At 39.7% G+C, this 20,671-nt stretch overlaps 1 protein-coding gene across 1 annotated transcript in view; it reads right to left on the reverse strand.

Annotated features, from left to right (window-relative positions):
• carmil2 (capping protein regulator and myosin 1 linker 2) overlaps positions 1-12,924 on the reverse strand; it is a 77,846-nt gene extending 64,922 nt beyond the window's left edge. The window contains 4 exon segments of the mRNA XM_036561661.1: positions 6,909-6,968; positions 12,021-12,071; positions 12,566-12,660; positions 12,837-12,924. Coding sequence (XP_036417554.1) covers positions 6,909-6,968; positions 12,021-12,071; positions 12,566-12,660; positions 12,837-12,873 — 243 coding nt within the window. The 5' untranslated portion in view covers positions 12,874-12,924.
• Positions 12,925-20,671: the final 7,747 nt, after the last annotated feature.

Raw genomic sequence — 20,671 nt, forward strand, 5'->3', positions numbered from 1 at the left:
AGATTAGTCCACAAAGTTTTTATGGTTGACATTTGAATGAATTCTAGTCTACTTTTATTACATCTTATATTCTATACATTCAACACATATAGTCAAGTCCATAAATATTTGAAAGTTACTGTTATTTTAGCCATCTATCACAGCATACTGGAGTTGAAATTAATGAATTTGAGGCCCAAGAGTAATTGGACTAACTAATAATCATAAGTTAAATTGGCATTTTTAAATCTTGGTTGCAAATCAATGACTGTCTGAAGTTTTCAAATCATCATCACCCGGGACTGGGTTTCCTCGCTGGTGATGCTCTGCCAGACCCTTACTGTGGCTATCTTCAGTTCTTGCTTGTTCTTGGGGCATTTAACCTTCTCTTTTGTCCACAGTAAGTTTTGATTGGATTGAGATCAAGCTGACAATTTGGCCACTGCAGAACATTCCAGTTTTTGCCTTGGGGGGCTTTCGCAGTTTGCACTGTCCTTGTCGATCTGCACTGTGAAGTGCCGTCTAATGTGTTTTGAAGCATTTGGTTAAATCTGAGCGGTCACATCAACCAGTTCCAGTGGCAGCCATACATGCCCACGCCATAACGCCTTACTGAGAATAAAGAGCCTGACTGCTCTTTGGACTAACTGAGAATAAACAGCAAGAGAATTTAAATACAAATGCCACATTTGAAGTCAACTCAAGATCTTTTATCTGCTTACCTGCAAGTAAAATAGTTAAAAGGGAATAACACACACCTGGCCATGGAACAGCTGAGCAGCCAACTGTCCAACAGTGTGTTAAAACTAACCCTGCTGTGTGGAGGATGTTATTTAGCCTGTGCAGCTCACACTGAGAATTCATCATATGCTTCAAAAAAGTGAGTCACCAAGTGGCCAACATGTGAAAAACTTTAGGTTATAAACGTAACCCTGGTTCTCTGATAGCATGAGTGAGGCATCTCTGCGTTGTCCTCAGAAGCCGTATTTGATTATGCCAGCCAGTCGTGACGTGTTCATCGTGGAGGAGAGGTCCTCTCCTGCCTTATAATCTACAGTACGCCATCATAAATTCTGTCTTAATAAGCACACCTCTTCCTCGCTCTAGGCAAGGAGAGTGGTCTGGTGAGATACCTCACTCATGCTATCAGAGACCCAAGTTACGTTTGTAACCTAAAGTTCTCTTTCAAGCACTCGTTTTGGTATCTCACTATGGGATATTGTGACTTTCGCATTGACAGACAAGCCTATCTCGAAGACAAATTGCTGGATGTGGGCAGTCAAACTGACATGTTAGGTGATGAGCCTACATTGAGGACTGAGTGCGCCAGTGAATTTTTTTTGGAAAACATCACAAAGGTGTGCGGCGATGAACAACATCTGCCGTGCAAATCTCTTCAACAGAAATACTTCGAAACAAAGTCTAAGACGTGTGAGATCCAGTGTGACAGGTGTTGTTTTTTTGATAGGTTTACCAAAGTGAAGTGTGGCCCAGGACACAAACAACTGATCAGATTTTCTGAATTCCGCGCTTTTGTTCACATATGCACTCAGCGCATGGACTGGACAGAGCATGTTAAGGCGCTCCTGTTCTTCGGATGAGAATGGAGGAGGACAAAGGGCAAATAATTCAACCGATAGCATGTTAGGCTGTGCGCATAGGAGCTGAGTTATGTCTGCTATCCAGGGTTTCCCTGGCCATTGAGGGCTCAGCAAAAACCCTTTCTCTCACACCCTGGCTAAAGTTGGAGTTATCAGATCCAATGGGGGAAAAGCATACAGAAGGGTCCGCAGCATCCTGGTCATGTAGACAGTAGGAACGAGGGCATTTTCCCTGGAAGGGATCTATCTCTGCTTAGCTAAAAAGCGTCCACGGTAGAATCGTTACCTCGTTGTGGAGCTTTAAGTCTCTGTAATGTCAGCTGCCCCTGGATAGTAAATCCGCACCCAGATTTAACCTGCCAGATACATGAGTGGCTCTTAATGGCAAAAGACGAGAGCTGCTCCACACAATGTAACCCCCCACATTTATTTATATACGCCACCACAGCGGTGTTGTCCATCCTGACTAAAACATGGCATCCCTTCAGGAAGGGAAAAAGTGTTTCAGTGCAAGTGACACTGCCAGAAGTTCTAAGCAGTAATGGATCACATGTGTTGGCCCCAGTCTTGATTGTTCTGAGTGGCACCCCAGCCCACTAGGGAGGCATCTGTAGTGATTACTTTTCTGGTTAAGACTGTGCCCATTGGCACACCTGTCCTCAGGAAAGTGGGGCATTTACAGGGATGCAGAGCAGCCGCCCAGGTCACTGAAACTATGACACAGCAGTGGCTGTGACATAACAGATCCATTTTGAGGGAAGCAACTCACTGTTAGAAATCTCTCATTTACAAATGGCCTAGCCGGGACAACCATCAGCGTTGATGCCATTAGACCCAGGAGTCTCAGGCAAATGTGGTATTTTACAAAATGCGAACCTGGGAAACTTTCTGTGGGGAAGATGGATCAGGGTGTGAAAATATGCATCTTTCAGGTCGATTGATGTGAACCAGTTGCCTGGATGCACAAAATGCATCAGAGCTGCATGTATTAACATCCTGAACTTGTACTTTCTTAGGTGTCTGTTCAGAGTGTGCAAAACGAGCATTGGGAATAGCCCCCCTCCTTTTTTGGAGACCAGAAAGCACCTTGAATGAAAGCCGCATTGGCTCTCGGTTAGAGGTACTATTCTTATTGCTCCTTTGTTTAGCAGCAAGATTATCTCCTGCGGTAAAACGTGAGCAGACTCCCCCTGAGCCTGTGACTACACCATCCCACTGAAATGTGGCAGGGCAACAGCAAACTGGAGCCAATAACAACTACTTATGGTCTTTAAAACCCAATTTGAAGTGACGTGTGTTCACCAACACTGGATCCTCTTGGGAGAGGACCCAATGGGCAAGTCATCTGTGTCAGTGCACCCTCCAGCTTCCTGAATGGGATTTGCAACCTGCGATGCTCTAACTGTTTAGTCCTTATGGCTATCGTCACAGATGGAGCCTGAGCTCCATCCTGTGGTGTTATGTGGGAGTGCAAGTGAGTGGGCACAAACACTATATTGCCAAAAGTATTCACTCGTCTGCCTTCACACGCATATGAACTTGAGTGACACCCCATTCTTAATCCATAGGATTTAATATGATGTCAGCCCACCCTTTGCAGCTACAACAGCTTCAACTCTTCTGGGAAGGCTTTCCACAAGGTTTAGGAGTGTGTTTATAGGAATTTTTGACCATTCTTCCAGAAGTGCATTTGTGAGGTCAGACACTGATGTTGGACGAGAAGGCCTGGCTCGCAGCCTTCGCTCTAATTCATCCCAAAGGTGTTCTATCGGGTTGAGGTCAGGACTCTGTGCAGGCCAGTCAAGTTCTTCCATACCAAACTCACTCATCCATGTCTTTATGGACCTTGCTCTGTGCACTGGTGCGCAGTCATGTTGGAACAGGAAGAGGCCATCCCCATTGTCTAAAATCTCCTTTCACTGGAACTAAGGGGCCGAGCCTAACTCCTGAAAAACAACCCCACGCCATAATCCCCCCTCCACCAAACTTTACACTTGGCACAATGCAGTCAGACAAGTTCCATTCTCCTGGCACCCGCCAAACCCTGACTAGTTTATCGGATTGCCAGACGTCACATGTGATTTGTCACTCCAGAGAACACGTCTCCACTGCTCTAGAGTCCAGTGGCGGCATACTTTACACCACTGCATTCGACGCTTTGCACTGCGTCGAATGCAGTGGTGTAAGGCTTGGTGATGTAAGGCTTGGATGCAGCTGCTCAGCCATTGAAACCCATTCCATGAAGCTCTCTACGCACTGTTCTTGAGCTAATCTGAAGGCCACATGAAGTTTGGAGGTCTGTAGTGATTGACTCTGCAGAAAGTTGGCGACCTCTGCGCACTATATGCCTCAGCATCCGCTGACATCGTTCTGTCATTTTACATGGCCTACCACTTTGCGGCTGAGTTGCTGATGTTCCCACTCACTTTCACTTTGTTATAATACCACTGACAGTTGACTGTGGAATATTCGGTAGCGAGGACATTTGACGACTGGACTTGTTGCACAGGTGGCATCCTATCACGGTACCACACTGGAAATCACTGAGCTCCTGAGAGCGACCCACTCTTTCACAAATGTTTGTAGAAGCAGTCTGCATGCCTAGGTGCTTGGTTTTATACACTTGTGGCCATGGAAGTGATTGGAACACCTGAATTCAATTATTTGGATGGGTGGGTGAATACTTTTGGCAATATAGTGTATAAGCTGTATGTCTCTTCTATACAAACTTTTTTGTTAAATGAAAAAAATAAGTGGGTTAGTGGAACAATTTTATTAAAAGGGGGGCACTGGTGTGTGCTTATGGGACTCAACTGTGGCTCTAAATGACTCTTTTGGTCTCTCCTCCTCTTTATGTGGTCCTGAGATGTGGGCACTGAGTTTGTGGGACAGGGAACATGCTTTTTGGAACAGGCTCAGGAACGGAGCTTCTGAACAGGGAGAGACTGGTGTCTAGCTGGCCCTTTCTCTCCCATCTGAGGGTAGTAAGATAGGTAGCACGCTTCTTTTTTCCCCCTGAGAAGTAGCTCCTGCACCTCCCTGCGTCACACTGGGGGTGAAGGGGTTCTTGCCCCAAGTACCCCTGGGCTCTGGGGCTTTGTTCTATCACTGGGCCACAGTCTGCAGTGGGGGTTGGCACTTCGGGATCTGGTATGCTGGTGGACGTGCATGGTGGCTGGGCACTGGGCTGAAGTTGGGGGTCCACTGCCACATCTAGCAGCTGTGTCTTTTCTTTGTGGGAGAGATTGGATAAACTGAGCCATTATGCTCGTTCTTGAGCTATCATCAGGGCCATGACTCTCCCTGAGGCCTGAACTGTACACCTATGCAGACATAGGCACACACACTTCATCCCACAATGTAGGGCTGAGTGAAGCTGTCAAATCTTCTTCCAGTTCTGCCTGGCAGGCTATCAGCAAAGTTGATGCATTCAGGGCCCCTACTGGTCACCCCGGCTAGCTCTTTTGGAACTTTTGCTGCTGAATCCAGTGGTGGGAGAATGGCTGCTCTCACCATCGGATCTTTGCCCCACAGGCTAGCTTGGCATTCTAGCCTGCAGGCTTTTAAGGGAAAAACGAGCACAGCAGTCACACGAACCTAGGGATGCTAACGTGGCCTGGGCATGTTGCAGCCCTAGACATGAATGTCTTGGCTGGGGCATCGCACTTCTTCATGGTGAGGGAAGGGTCCACTGACGACACATTTCTGACGTAATGAAATATGGCTTCTGAGGACAACATGGAGGGGCGTGTCCCATAGTGTCATACCGAAACGGGTGCTTGAAAGAGAACTATATCACGGTACAAAAATGGTCAGTCTCAATGCTAAGTCTCAAGAAATACCTGTCCGTTTGCTCTGAAAATTAGACAACGCTTAGGGAATGCAAGAAGCAAAAGCATGTTCTACTTGGACTTGTTTAACTAAAATAAAATAAATAGAAAATACATCTTAGTGTTGTGCTTTGCTCTTACCTAACATATCACAAAGGTGAATGTTTAGGCCTACAAGTGTTATAGGCATACCTAAAAGGCTACAGCAGTAAATAAACACACAGTCCCCCTCAGATCAAAAAATCTACATTCTCCCAATAAACTGCACATCCACTCAACTTTCAGCTACACAGGGGGTTTACTGGAGTAATTGCACTTTATTATTAGAATTTGGTATTTCTTTTATAGACAATTCACACTTGTCTGGAGTATTATATAAAAGTGAATACTTGTACTCTTCCTCAGTTACATTTCCTAGAAGAAAAACATACTTTATACTCCTTACATTTTTTTAGACTTTTAAAGGACCTGTTTCAAATCTTGAGGGCCAGGTGATCTTTCTCTTTTTCTCTTGCCGATTAATTGAGTTCTCATGCATTTTAATTTTACATTTTTATGAAAACATCCAACTAAATTCATATTACTGTAAAATGAAACCACCCACATCTATGCTAGTTTGTCTTTTTACAAGACTAGCACCACCAATTAGTCGCATCACATAACTTGACATAACTTATAGGTGTGAACATTTTTGTAGAGATTGCAGATGTTTTAGTTGCTGTAATGAGTAATATGATCAGATTACACAGGCCTGTGCGGAGAGTTCAGTCTTGGTCTCAGCCTGGCTTCGAGATATTACATTAGCATATATATAACTAATATACTGTCACTTTGCAAAGAAAAAAAAATTATTTTTTATTTTTATACCTAATTTGAGCACAACAGCTGTCTTTTACATTGTGTAAAAATGCCATGAAGAATAGACCAATAATAATTCAGAATACTTAAAATGACTTAAAAGTCACTTACATTAAAAGTTAAGAATATGTTTGCCATCTCCTATAAAGTTAGCATTATGGAGATACATTTTTTTGGACAGCAATGATGTATATTAATTTTAATTACAATATATAACAATATATCAAATAGCTAGAATAGCTAGAAGAACAACACCAATGGCTCTCACCAAGGGATCCCTTACATTTCAGACCTTTAAATCATCGCGTGAAAAGCTGACTTTGAATATATATCATCTAATGCGTTCCACAACTCACTATGAAAAGTGTGATAGTGACATCACAACTAGATTGTAACAGATAAGATGGAAATATGAGTAATTTCCCACCAATGGTCTTACCCAGACTGTGACATTCAATGGAAAGAGGATATACAAAAATAAACAGCACAGTTCAACTGAATGCACTACCCACATTTTCAGTTTGAACAAAAATTTGTGGATGACTGCAGTGTTTGTCTTTATAATTAGTAAAGAAGCTTTAAGGAATGGTGTTGCACTGTTAAAGGACAGAAGTTAATTAGAAAATGGAGATTAGTTTACCTGCTCAAGACTCTCAATGATGATGGCGTAAATCTCCAGATAGCTGAAGGAACTCTCCACCTGCAGCGAGACATTCTGCTGTAGTCAATGGCAAACACACACGCCAAGTAAAAGATGGTGACTCATGAGTTAATGAGTGACAGGAAAAAGGAGGAGGGGGAGAGGAACAGGACCGCTTCATGAAACTCAAACACAGAAGCAGAGCTTAGAGGACGCTGTCCTTGGCCGCGGTCACCTAAACATGAAGCTCCTACTTCTACTTTTCACAAGCAGTTCCTTTCCCGCAGGCTGTATCCACAGTCTCATATAACACAGTGGAACTGACTGGGAGTCAGACGTTCAAACTGTTCCACCTCTATGACTTCATATCATCGCTATCATACAAAAACCTCTTATGTCTGAAACTTCTCAGAATGGAAAGCTTTCTTGAAGGGGAATTCCACCAATGTTTCAAACTTTATGCATTATTAAATGGTTAAGATGTAAGCAAAGTCATCCAGAGTGGTTTGATGTAAAATGCTCTGTTCTAGAAACTTTCAGAGTCATAATTGTTCACAGTGGTGGTGATAGGAACCAGACGTCTGAAAAGTTTAATGTCTTTAAAAGCTTCCTCACATAAAGTTATTACATAAATTGGTTACAAATACGCTGCCAGACATTGTTTTATGATAGTTTTGAGTTAAGCTTTTGTTCTCAAACTTTTTTTCCAATTCCCCAAAGAAATTTCCGTTAGTCCTCAAAGAATATTTTGAAACTATACACTAATCAACATTACATATACAAACTCAGATTACACGCATAGCCAATGACTATAATGGTCAATATGAATAACAAATAAAAGTGACTTTTATCTCCTGCTTTCTTCTAGTTAACACTAGAGACACTAACACTACGCCTAGTCCACGAGTCCTCAGTGTTCACTGTGCGTGCTGCAATTTTCATTCACTCAGTGCAGTATCTGCTTTGCTCTGGGTTACTGTTCTACTCCTCTTTGGGTTCTAACAATTTCCTCATTCTCACGTAAAATGGTTGTTAATATGTTATTGTTTCAAGCATCTATAGAGTGGTGCTGAGCTAAAGTTTCTTCCTTATATTTCCTCTCCTTCATTGTCCACTTTATTAGAAACACCTTCCTTGAACTTACACTCACTGGTCACTTTAGTCCAGTTCACTAATCGCTCTTAATATCCATTATGTGGATCATTCTGCTAAACTGGTTCAAAGTCAGAGCTGAAAACATTTTAGACTTTTAACTGATTTGGACTTCAGACCAAAATGCTTTTGCTTTGAAAGACTCTATACCTTAATTAAGTTAATTTTATTGAAACAAATGATTGAACATTCCTTTTTATCACTACCTAAACAATCATAACACTAGCGGAACTTTACCAAATGTGTCAGTAGTGAAAAATTTCAGCTAATTTTGAACAGAACTCAAAAATGCTAGCCAGTACATGACTAGCAAACACAGCTCTGAACAGATATACACACATACAGTGGCCTCCACAAAAAATTTACAGTCTGTTCTGCTCGTGTTTACCAGAGGTGCCAATACTTGTGGGGGGCACTGGAAAATCATTAGAACACAAAAAAATTTACCTAATTACAGAAAAAATGTGTTTTAGTAGTGACAATTCTTAATCTTACACACTCATTGTCAGACTTTAGGACACATTTACTTCAAAACAATGGGATCTAACTGCTCACCATGTGGTCATGAGAGACATGTTGCCAGCAGGAAGCTGTATATCAAGAAAGGGACACTTTATTAGAAACACCTACACCTACTGACAACAGGAGCTGGGTGGTTGACTCCAACAGTGACCTAATTTACTGTTTTTTGTGGCGCTTCAAGCAATTCTGCACTCTGATCCAACAGTTTCTGCTGATATCAGCCCAAAACTGATACCATCTATTGGACTGTTGCCATCCCTAGTCTCAGTGGTGGGTTTTTTCAATGTCACTGTTAGGTTGAGAGTGGTCCACCATCCAAAAATATCCAGACAAGAGAGAAATTGATTAATGACTAAAAAATCAGTAAAAACAAACTGGCTACAGCTTGGACACATATCCTTTCTGATACCGATATTAAAACATTGAGTATCGGCATCTGATATATTTTCTTCTTTAAAAACTACTAAGCTTTAAAATGAGCTATTTTTAATGGGAGATCTTCACTTAAGATGAACGTCTAAAAGTACGCTATAATGCTAAACCACTGCTGAAACACTCTTACTAGCCAACAGGATGAAAAACACAGCAACATCACACAACGTGAGTGTGTTCTGTCTAAGCTTCGATTTGACACAGGACTGGATCAGATTCAGTCTGTGTTAAGCTCTGATATCCGACCACTTTCTGGTGATATCAGTACGATACCTGTGTTATCTGTACTAAAAAAACTTTTTTTTACGTACTGAATGTCTTGAATAGATGAGCATCTCCTGTGTAAATCCAAGGGTTGAATCAGAAACATGCTGAATGTGCAGAAGTGTGCTCTCTGTAGAGGATGCGTTAACCAATTCTCACCAAACAAAGCATGTCATTTGACCAGGGCACCCAAAGTCTTGCATAAGACTGTATAGGAACTGTTCTACTGAATTAGTTCAAACTGCAAACTCACAGTGAAAAGTAAAACTATTTAAAAAACAAGTATTCAGACCTTAGATATTTACAAGGATTGTCTTATGATCTATTTAAACCTGAGGCTTTCATTGAGATTGCAATAGGCTAAATCATGATTTATATAGAGAACTTATGATTGGAAGGTGTCTGTCCCAAACTCTAACCCTAAATTTCAACTTCAACTAAAAAAATATTTACATTTTTGGGGGTTTTTAATTTATCATGACTTTTATTTTCAAATGAAAAAAAACTTTATTCAAAAAATGCTGCCCTACATTTTCATATGACTACCAAAACACAAGAAGTTTTAGTTCATGGGCGGAGCCTTATTTTAGCCACACCCCTGCATTTTAAAGCAGAAAGTGAGCCTGCATCCCTGTCCTTCATTACCACATGGTGAACAGTTAGATTCCATTGTTTTGAAGTAAATGTGTCTCATAATCTAAAAATGTGTGGAACATTAAGAATTATTAAGAATTATCACTACTGAAACATATTTTTTGGTTTAATGAAAAATAATATGATTTTATGTGTGTATTACTGTTCAAAATTGTGTTTGCCAGTCATGTACTGGCTAGCAATTTTGAGTTCTGCTCAAAATCACCTACAATTGTCACTACCGAAACATTTAGTAAAGTTTCAGTAGTGTTATGGTTGTGACAAAAAGGAATGTTCAATCATTCATTTTAATAAAATAAACATAATTAATGTGTAGGGTCATTCAAAGCAAAAGGATTTAGTTTAAAGTCCAAGTCAGTTAAAAGTATAAAATGTGTTATGAACTCTGACTTTGAAGCAGTTTAGTAGAATGATCCACATAAGTTGTTAACTAATTCAATTCTTACTAGGTGTTACAATACACAATTCACAATACTCATAATTCAATATTCCCACAATATTTTGTGCAACATTTGAATGATGCAAAATGATAATTGTATCCATGTTTTACTTTGGAGCAGGGAGACCGAGGGAGTGTGGCATATGATGTGAGCATGTAGTGAGGCGCTAATGGGTGCAGATTGTTTACAAACTAGATGTTCAAACAAGGCAGTTGCATTCAATGCCATAATTAATAGAATGCCTATCGTCTGCACATTGCCCCTTTTCTCACAGAAAAAACACTTATCAAGAAAAATGAAGGAAACTGTTATTCGTACACCTACAGTTGTATGCAAAAGTTTAGATGCCCCTTGTAAAATTACGTTTTGTTGATTTTTAAGAGAAAATAAGTAAACACATCCTCTACAGAGAACACACTTCTACACATTTTCATACACAATTATTGTGTATTTGCTGAATTTAAAACATTGGAAAAAACAAAACATGAAATGCAGCCGATGCAAAAGTTATGACACATTTAATATTTTACATTTTACTTTTTTCCAATATGTTAATCTCAGCAAATTAATAGAAAGTGTGCTCCTTGTAGAGGATGTGTTGACTTATTTTCACTTAGAAAATCAATCTGTAATCTGACCAGGGATGTTCAAACTTTTGCATACAACTGTACCTGTGCATGTCATTTTATATTATCATCATATTGTGTCAATATACAAGACTATAGGGCACGCTCACTAATATATTTACACATTTCCTCCAGCTAGACACTAGAGATCCTGTTATTTTATCTAGCATGTTATCATATAATATGGAAACACATTTTAATACTTTCTGATTCTAATTACAACATTAAGAACAATAATCATGTGTTCTGTTAAAAACAACATATTCTGAAAGTTGGCAGACTTTGGAAGTCACGGCCCTCCCTACTGCTGGAAATATGAGCGCAAATAGGAATGTCCAGCTTTTACGCACTTAGAAGTTTGACCAGATATAGTATGGCATCCATGTACTTTTTTGTCTGATATTTGATGGTTTTTGGAAGCTTGTTTTCTGGATTACTATTAAGCTAAACTGTTTGAAGCAGTGTTTCTCAACCCTGGTCCTGGGGGCCCACTGTGTCACACTGTTAAGTGTTCTCCCAGCTCCCAACCAATCAGCTCTTTAACAGTTCACTGTTGAGTTAATGAGTCGATTTTAAAGCAGGTAAAACACTAAAATATGCAGTGCAGGGGCCTCCAGGACCACAATTGACAAACACTGGTTTAGAGGTCTAAAGGATTTACAGGTTGCAACTATAATCAGAAAGATCATCTCTAACATTCAGACACTCGTGAAGGGGTGTTAGAATAGGGTCAGGGGTAAAAGCTTGTTCAGAGTGGTTAATCTCCAGCAGCAGGTTTGATTACCCCTGCTGTCCACACTACAGTGGTTCAACACCTGGAGTTTTTGGGGCTTGCAGTTGATAAAGGCTTTAAAGGCCCTAAAGCCTCATGTTTCTTGCAGCATGTTGACAACCGTTTGACTGTGTTCGTTTTTTCCACCAACCACTGGACTCAACCCCAAAGCCTTCTCATTATACGGTCTCAATAAACCTTCCACTTGCACTAGTTTTGTACTTGCTCAGGACAGCTCTATCTCACGCACCTTCACTGGCTGCTTGCTCTGGAACATGTGAGCCCTCCACTGGGTCATGACCTGTCGGAGCAAAAGAAAAGCCAGAAAACAACAGTGAGATAGAGGCAGCTATGACTGTGAGCATGTGAGCAGAGCTCCACCTGGTGGTGCAGTAAGGAAATATCAGCTAAACAACAGCAGGGTATTGCTAATAGATGGCGGGCCTTTGGCTAATTTCTGTTGCTGTGCAAATCCTTGTTAACTGAACATCATCTTTCTGATAACCTAGCAATTATCATGTGAGCATGATAAAAAAAAGAAGTTAATCCTCATATGTTCTTATGATTCACCCAGGGCAAAGCAGGGCCAATGTGGAAGAGAAAGCAAAACTTGTAAGTTTTACCAGCAAAATATATCAAAAACTACATCCATTATCTCTGTGAACGTTCTTACACAGTAGGGTAAGGAGGTTTTGCAATCGCAACTGTAACAAATGATCAAGTTAAGAGCCAATTGTTGCAGTACTGAAAAGAAGTACACTGTAAGACCAAGATGAAAATGAAAGCTCAACTTACTAGAACTCTGCCTTCTGACCGGTCCCTGGACTGGTTAAGTTGCACAAGCCTCATAAACTGGACCTTTTGGGGCCTCAACAGCTGAATAATGGCATCTAAGTTGCACGCATACATCATACATTCACGCATGGGTCAACAAGAAGACACTAAGTGAACAAGTCATAGTCAAACAAGAAAAGCCTGAACTTATAAACACACTTCAGAATCACAATCAAATGACTGTCTGCTTTAAGAAGCTTAAAGCAAAGAAAGCAGCATTAAAGATCCATACCTTTCAGACAGAAAGGAACCTCTGCCTGTGAAGCCATCGTACCTGCTGCGCTCCGTGTGCGGGAATAGGGTGCATGAGAGGCCAACGAAGGCAGATTTTACAAAGTGCAGGTGAAACACACACACATCCTGCTGCATTGTGATTCATGCTCACCACGAAAAACCACAGATTCTGAGACAGGATGTGACACCTCCAGTCCTATATTACACACCAGTGCCTCTTGCACAAGAGCCTTATATGCTTTTACATCGCTCCTGCAAACTTTCTGAAGAGAAACACCTAAAATTAGATCTCCTTAAAACATCATTAAAAAAAGATCCTAACCACAGCTGGTCAAACTTAATAACTTCTTTGTTCATATTTGCCTCGACTCTACCTCCACTCAGTATTTTTTTACTTGTATATATATATTTTAGACACAAAAAAAACATAAATACAATCAATGGTGTCAACAGGCTATTCACACACACTTTCATTTTAATTAAAAGAAGTGAGGTGCATTTTGTTTCACGAATCACTAGCGATGCACCAATACCAATTTTTCCCTTCTAATACCAACACTGACACTGGATCCTTAAGCATCGGCTAATACTGAGTACTGGTACCGATACTAACTCTATTTAAACTAACTAGTATATAAGTCATGATATTTATACAGTTCCACTTTTTAAATATTTTATTTCCACAAACACTGTGGCTGATGTGACAAACAAAACATACAAAGCTCGAATGAATGGCGCTTACTTGTTGGATTATACATACATTTAAGTCCAAAAGTCTGAGACCACATGAAAATCTGGGATTATATTCACTGAACCCTCTAAATAAACAACAGCAAGTTTTAGATTTTTTTTTAAATTTAAAACAAAGAAAAGTTATAATGAGAGACATGAAATTTTCAAGATTCTGCAATACTTCTAGGTCACTATTCAAATGTAAACAAATTTATGAATTGAGCATGCTCAGGTCTTTGTAGAAAATGTTCAGACGACTCTCAGGTGGATATGATCCACTGATCAGGGACTGTTGTCACTTTTAGTGATCAGAGTCTGTGCCAGCTCAAGTGCACATAGTCATTAAAACACAAGAGTAGACAAACACCAAAAAACTCATTCAGATTGGTAGGCTCATAATATAATTTGTAATTTAACAAACTGTATTACATTAGAAAAATTCTAAATGTAAGCATTTTCACTTTGAGTGGACCACAAAAATGATCAAAAATGACTTACATGACTTACATATTTTTGGTTGGTGGACTATTCTTAGTCCAGCAGTGACAGTGAGGTGTTTAAAAATTCTAGCAGCAAAGCTGTGTCTCATCAACTTGTAACAGTGCAACACACACTAACATGCCCAAATACATTACTCGCTCTGTGGTGGTATATATACGCACACATACATTGCATTTCTGGGTATAATGACTGGAAAAAAGTTAATATGGAAAAGCAAAGTGCTTTTGACATTTCATTGTCATTGTCTTAATGCTCTGACTCTGACATATTAAAAACAAAATAACAATAACTGATTTGCAACTGCATTGCCTCATCATCGTGCTCCAGCTCTGCCAAAATAAAATGAATTTGCAACCCTGTTTGAAATTGCTTTGTGAGGGGCTTTTAAGTGCGGGCTGTATTTTAAGAGGAAGTGATGAGAAAGTCTAAAATTTGGCAGTACTGGAACTTCAGCAGCTGCTGCTAGTGACATTTTAGCACTCGCTAACCAAGAAAGTTGCAAACAGGCAATTGTTATTCTTTTTTAATCTGTCAGTCACACTCTTAAGACAATGAAAATGAAATGTCAAAAGCATTTTGCTTTTCCACATTAAATATTTCCAACCATTATATACATTTTGCATTTGAATTTGGATTATGTCTTACAGGGGAACTCCACCGATTTTTCAAAATTACTGAATGATTTAATGGTTTAGATGTAAACAAAATCATTCAGGGTGGTTTGGTGTGAAATGCGCCTTTGTAGATTAATTTACCAAGTCAGAGTTGTTCACCATTATAGCACTAGGAACCAGACGTCAGAGGCATTTAATGGCTCTAAAAGCTACATCCCGTTAAGTTATTACACACTATGGTTATGAATGCGTTGTTTGACACCTGAGACATTGTTCTGTGATAGTTTTGTTATAAAGTTTTGGCATAAAATGTATTTTTAATATAAACTATTACTCCAGGATTACTTCCGTGTTTCCTCTCAAAACCGCATTCTCAACTGACATCAACGCGCGCGAGCTAACTTGTTTTCTTGTTATTAGTCTGTAGCTACAGCCGTTCAGCACGGCTAACGCCAGCAGCAGCTTTTGTTCAGTTTATTTTCAAAGATTCCTTACACATTTGGAAGATGGCGGAGAACATCGATGAGGTGTGTTTCCAAAATATCGTAGAGTCATATCAATTTGAACCAGAACAGACAAATGAGTTGTAGCAGCTTGAAGAAGAGAGAGCGAGCGAGAGAGAGAGAGAGAGAGAGAGAGAGAGAGAGAGAGAGAGAGAGAGACTTCTCCTTCACTGTGAAAAATTCAAACAGTCAAGGGAAATTTACGCAAACAAATTCAACAAATTAATCCCAAATTTTGAAAAATGTACACAATTGGAGAAATTACGAATAATCCTTGCAGAGCTCGCTGCTAAATATGTAACAGCATGTCACGGCCTGAGAGACGGTGGGTAACACCCCCCATACCCGCACCCTCCATACCCCAACTCTACTTACCCCACCCTCCATACCCCGACTCTACTGACCCCCAACATTACACAACTTGTTCGTGTTAAAAATTGCAAATGTCATTAGTTTATTAATTAGTATGATTATAATTACAGTGATGATAATAATACTGTAATATTCTGATTACAATAATTAATATGGTTATTATGTTGGTTCTTTTTATCTTACTCTGTTTTCATGATGTTCACTGCTACTGTTGTGATGCTTTAGCAATACTGTACCTCAGTCATGCTAATAAAGCTATTCTGAACTGAACTGAGAGAGAGAAAAACCCGCCGGCGCTGAAGCAGAACAACCTACTCCGTTTACCAGTTCATGCGGCAGGACAGCGAGGCAGATACACTTTAGACAGTGTGTTGTAAGCTAGCGGCTAACGGTAATGTATGTACGGTGGCTAACGACAACTGATGTATTTCACTCACGTTTCTTACCTTGATTCCAGTTTCTGTGGTGGAAAATACAACAGAGGGAACAGCCGTTTTTTGAAGAATCACACTTTGCATTTTTTCACTGGTCTTGAGTAACGTTAGTCTTCGGTGGTGAAGTTGTTAGACGTTGGTATTTGTGTGTAGCTTCAAAACAATTAACGTTAACCACAGTTAGCTACAACTTCAGGGTTTGTGGTACTTGTAACGGCAACTGAAAAAAACGCACTGTACTGTATTTTCTCCATTTATTTTTTCATCCTGGTACAGCACAGTTCACCACCATTATGAACAAATAACCAGGAAGATGCAGCTGTGATCTATCACAGCTCCTCTGATGAATAACATTCCTCATATACGCTCTGAGTTTTGTTGACACCGCGCGACGCAACGCCGCCAATCACAACACCACAAGACGCGTGCAGGGCCGAGAGGTACATGCAGGGCGTTGTAAGAAAAAATAGTATCCAAATAAAACGTATTTTTTCGAATTCAGCAGTATTTTTATTATCAGCGCGACGCATAAAAACGTACAAGACACATGTAAGTTCACTGGTCATTTTGGATAGCAGATAAAAGGGTGACATCTGTAGTGGAGACATAACGACGTAGTGAACAATTCAGACTTGGTGAATTTCTCTGGAAAGGTGCATTTCACACCAAACCACTCTGAATGGTTTTGTTTACATATAAACAATTAAATGATTAAGTAATTTTGCAAAATCGGTGGAGTTCCCCTTTAAATGATGCACACTCATGCAGTAGTAAATACACGATTTTATCAGCACTTTCAAATTTTCATTTCAGTTTGGAAATAGTCCGGAATATGCTGCCACACACACACACGCACGCACAACCTTGTTTCCAAAAAAGTTTGGATGCTGTGCAAAATGTAAATAAAAACAGAATGCAAACATGAGCAAATCATTTAAGCCCTATATTTAATTAAAAAAGTACAAAGGCAACATGTCAGTTATTTAAACTGAGTAATTGTAAATGTATGCCTATTTTTAATTTTATGCCAGCAACACGTTTTAAAACGTTGGGACAGAGACATATTTACCACTGTGTTGCATCACCTTTTCGTTTAACAACAAACATTTGGGAAATGAGGAGGCTAATTGTAGTTTTGAAAGTGAAGTGTTTTCCTGTTCTTGTGTGATATAGCTGGGATTTCAGCTGCTCAACAGTTTGGGGTCTCCTTTATCATATTTTTCCTTTTGTAATGAGCCAAATGTTTTCAGTGGGTGACAGGTCTGGACTGCAGGCAGGCCAGTTTAGCACCCAGACTCATCAACTAGCCATGTTGTTGTAATTTATGCAGTATGTGGTTGGGCATCGTCTTGCTGAATAAGTAAAGCCTTCCCTGAAAAAAGACGTCATCTGGATGGCAGCATATACTGCTCTAAAACCTGTATATGTCATTCAGCATTAGTGCCTTCACAGATGGGCAAGTCACCCATGCCATGCACCAATGACTAACCCCCCCAGACTATCATGGATGCTGGCTTTTGAACTGTGTGCTGAAGAACATGCTGGATAGTTCCATTCTTCTTTAGCCTGGAGGATGCGGGATCCATGATTTACAAAAATAAATGTTGATTCGTCGGACCACAGGATACACACTTTGCCTTAGTCCATCTTAAATGAGCCCAGAAAAGGTGGCAGTGTTTTTGAATCCTGTTTATATGTTTTTTACTTTACACAGTAGAGTTTTAACTTGCATGCAGTAATGTTGTGGATGCAGTAATGAACTGTTCACAGACAGTGGTTTTCAGAAGTGTTCCTGAGCCCATGCAGTGATTTCCACTACAGAATTGTCTGTTTTTAATGCAGTGCCACCTGAGGACCCAAAGATCATAGCAAGCCAATATTGATTTTCAGCCTTGTCCCTTGTGTAGAGATTCCTCTAGATTTTCTGAATCTTTTATTGATATTATGTACCGTAGATGATGAAATCTCCAAGTTCTTTGCTATTTTACTTTGAGAAACGCTATTCTTGAATTGTTGCACTATTTGACCACAGTCTTTGACAGAGTGGTGAACCTCTCCCCATCTTAACTTCTGAAAAACTCAGGCTCTGTGGGATGCTCTTTTTATACCCAATCATGTTACTGACCTGTCACCAATTAATTATCAATCAGTTAGTTGTGAGATGTTCCACCAGATGTTCTTTTTAGCATTATACCACTTTACCAGTCTTTTGTTGCCCCTGTCCCAACTTTTTTGAAACATGCTGCTTGCATAAAACTCAAAACAGGCAAGCATTTTTCAAAAAAAAAAAGACAAAATTTCAGTTTCAACATATGTAACTTTATACATGTTCAACATATCCAAATTTTAATATTTGATACCTTGTCTTTGTACTATTGTCAATTAAATACAGGGTTTAAATGCCTTGCAGGTAAGTGGATTCTGTTATTTACATTTTGCACAGCATCCCAACTATTTTAGAAGCAGAGTTCTATGTATATATCCTACTCTTAAGACTAACCCATTTTTATTTATTGCATATAATTCGTATTTACTATTATATAATTATAAAGTATGTACCATATTTAGCAACTTAAGTACACATAAAATAGTACTGAATAATAAATAGAAATGAATAACAAGTAGATAAACCTGTGGTCTTTACATGGAAGACCACATACGTTTTTCTGGCACAGCAAAAATGGTGCTAAATTATGTTTCACGTCCGAGTTTATTGAGTCATATGTCTCGTGCCCCGTACACTCAAGCTTACATCTCTGAGCATCAGACTTTGCTGGAGTTTAGTAAACATTACATTCACACTGTCAGTAGCAGCAGTTGAGCCTCGGCTTTGTTGAAGCAAAAGGATGTGAGACCCTGCTGCTGCATGATGCAACCAACTGATTGAGGTGCACCGCAGACAGGGCTAGTGGGCACACAGGCTAAAAGCTATCATTACCCTAAGAGTCTAACAGGACCTTTCATTCAGTCTCTGTCTAATGTTCACTCCATGTCAGTTTTTAAGGCACAAAAACAAAAACTTTCAATATGTGAAACGAGACATTGTAAGTGAACCATGGGTAAAAGTAAAATACAACAAAAATTAAGGATATATACCCTTTAATTGATCGTTTCACTGCAGCAAATCAATGCAGCAAGGGGAATTCCAATGCATGTCAGTGTTTATTTTCTGTTCCATGCACTTAAGCTTAATCTAACGTGAAGCAAGTAGGTGATAAGCAATGGGGTATGTAAAGCTCGCTTCAGTGTGTAGCAGAAGCAACAGGCAGCTTCTCAACCCAACGTCTCTCAGAGGGGGGAAAAAAATAAAAAAAAAAAGGCCACATGCCTTACTTAAAGGAATGTAGACCCTAATTTCCTAACACATTCAGCAAGGTAAATTAGTCCTCTCTAGTAATGTAAGTTTGCAAACATGACCTTTTACATGTCAATCATCGACGCTATTCGGCTATAGCACCCAGTTGCCCAGGTCTAGTAGAGGTTCTTGGTAGAGACCAAGGAGTTGTGAGATACATTTGTATAATGCATGCTGGATATTGTAGGGAGAGAGCAATGAGGGATGAAAACATGAAAACAAAAACTTGTGAATTTTGTCAAAATCGATGAGGCTGAAGGGCACAGTAAGTCATTACCGAATACTACATAACATTAATGCTAGTTTTTGGCCAGAAAGCCCGTTTACAGACGCTAGATCAGTTCACTGCTATGTGTGAATCCCAGTGATTGGGCATGGAGTCGAAGACGTGGTTTGAAAGACTATTGAAAACAATGACCTGTTTTTAGCCCTAGACCACTAGCCTGCTGTTGCAGGTCTACCAGTAATGGATTAATTTATGGTTTTTTGTAAACTTTTTTGGGGAATCAAGCATAGTTTCCTATTCCTAAAGTTCAGTTTAGACTATTCTGTTCCTGATCATTTTCAGAAAGCCAAAGCAAAAAAAGCAGTGAAGTATTAATTTCAATATAGTATATAGATGCATTAATTTAATAGAAAAAAGAAAAAAAGACAACGGATTAGGACAATATTTTTTTTATTAGCTGTACAGCAATACATTCTCCACACCACCTTTTCATATGCCCTCAATGCCCCACCCTGCCATAATATATGTCTTTATAATGTTGGTTTTCTGACCATTGTAAAATTCACACAGTTACAGCTAAGTACAAAAAAAAAAAAAAAAAAAAAAAACCATCAACCTAAAATTAAGAGCTTAACAAAAAGGAAAGCAATTTAACTGCAATTACAGATAGGAGGAAAACGTCATTCTGAAACAGAAAAAAAACCCTCAGCAAAGACATTTTTCTAAATGAAACAAACTTCCTTTTTTCTAAACAAATATCAGTCTGACCAAACAAAAGTCCTTGCAGAACATCAAAATGGCTTCATCAGACCACAATCCCCAACTGTGTGAAATGTATACGGTCTGGACAAAACTGGTGAGAAAACTACAGTGAACAGCAAAAAAAAAACCTCTCATTGCTTAAGGTCAGAATCACTGAAACTCATGCACATCAGCAACCTGGCCTGCACCGAACTACAGGTTTAGGTGCTCACGTAGCGTGAGCTTACAAGCTGTTCACTGTTCCTGTCCCTTTTCCTCCTTTTACAGTCACAAGACCAACATGGGAGCACGTTCTACAGAGATACCCTATAAACCCACTCTCTCATTACCTTAA

The sequence above is a fragment of the Colossoma macropomum genome, unplaced genomic scaffold, assembly GCF_904425465.1.
Source record: "Colossoma macropomum unplaced genomic scaffold, Colossoma_macropomum, whole genome shotgun sequence".
Lineage (NCBI taxonomy): Eukaryota > Metazoa > Chordata > Actinopteri > Characiformes > Serrasalmidae > Colossoma > Colossoma macropomum.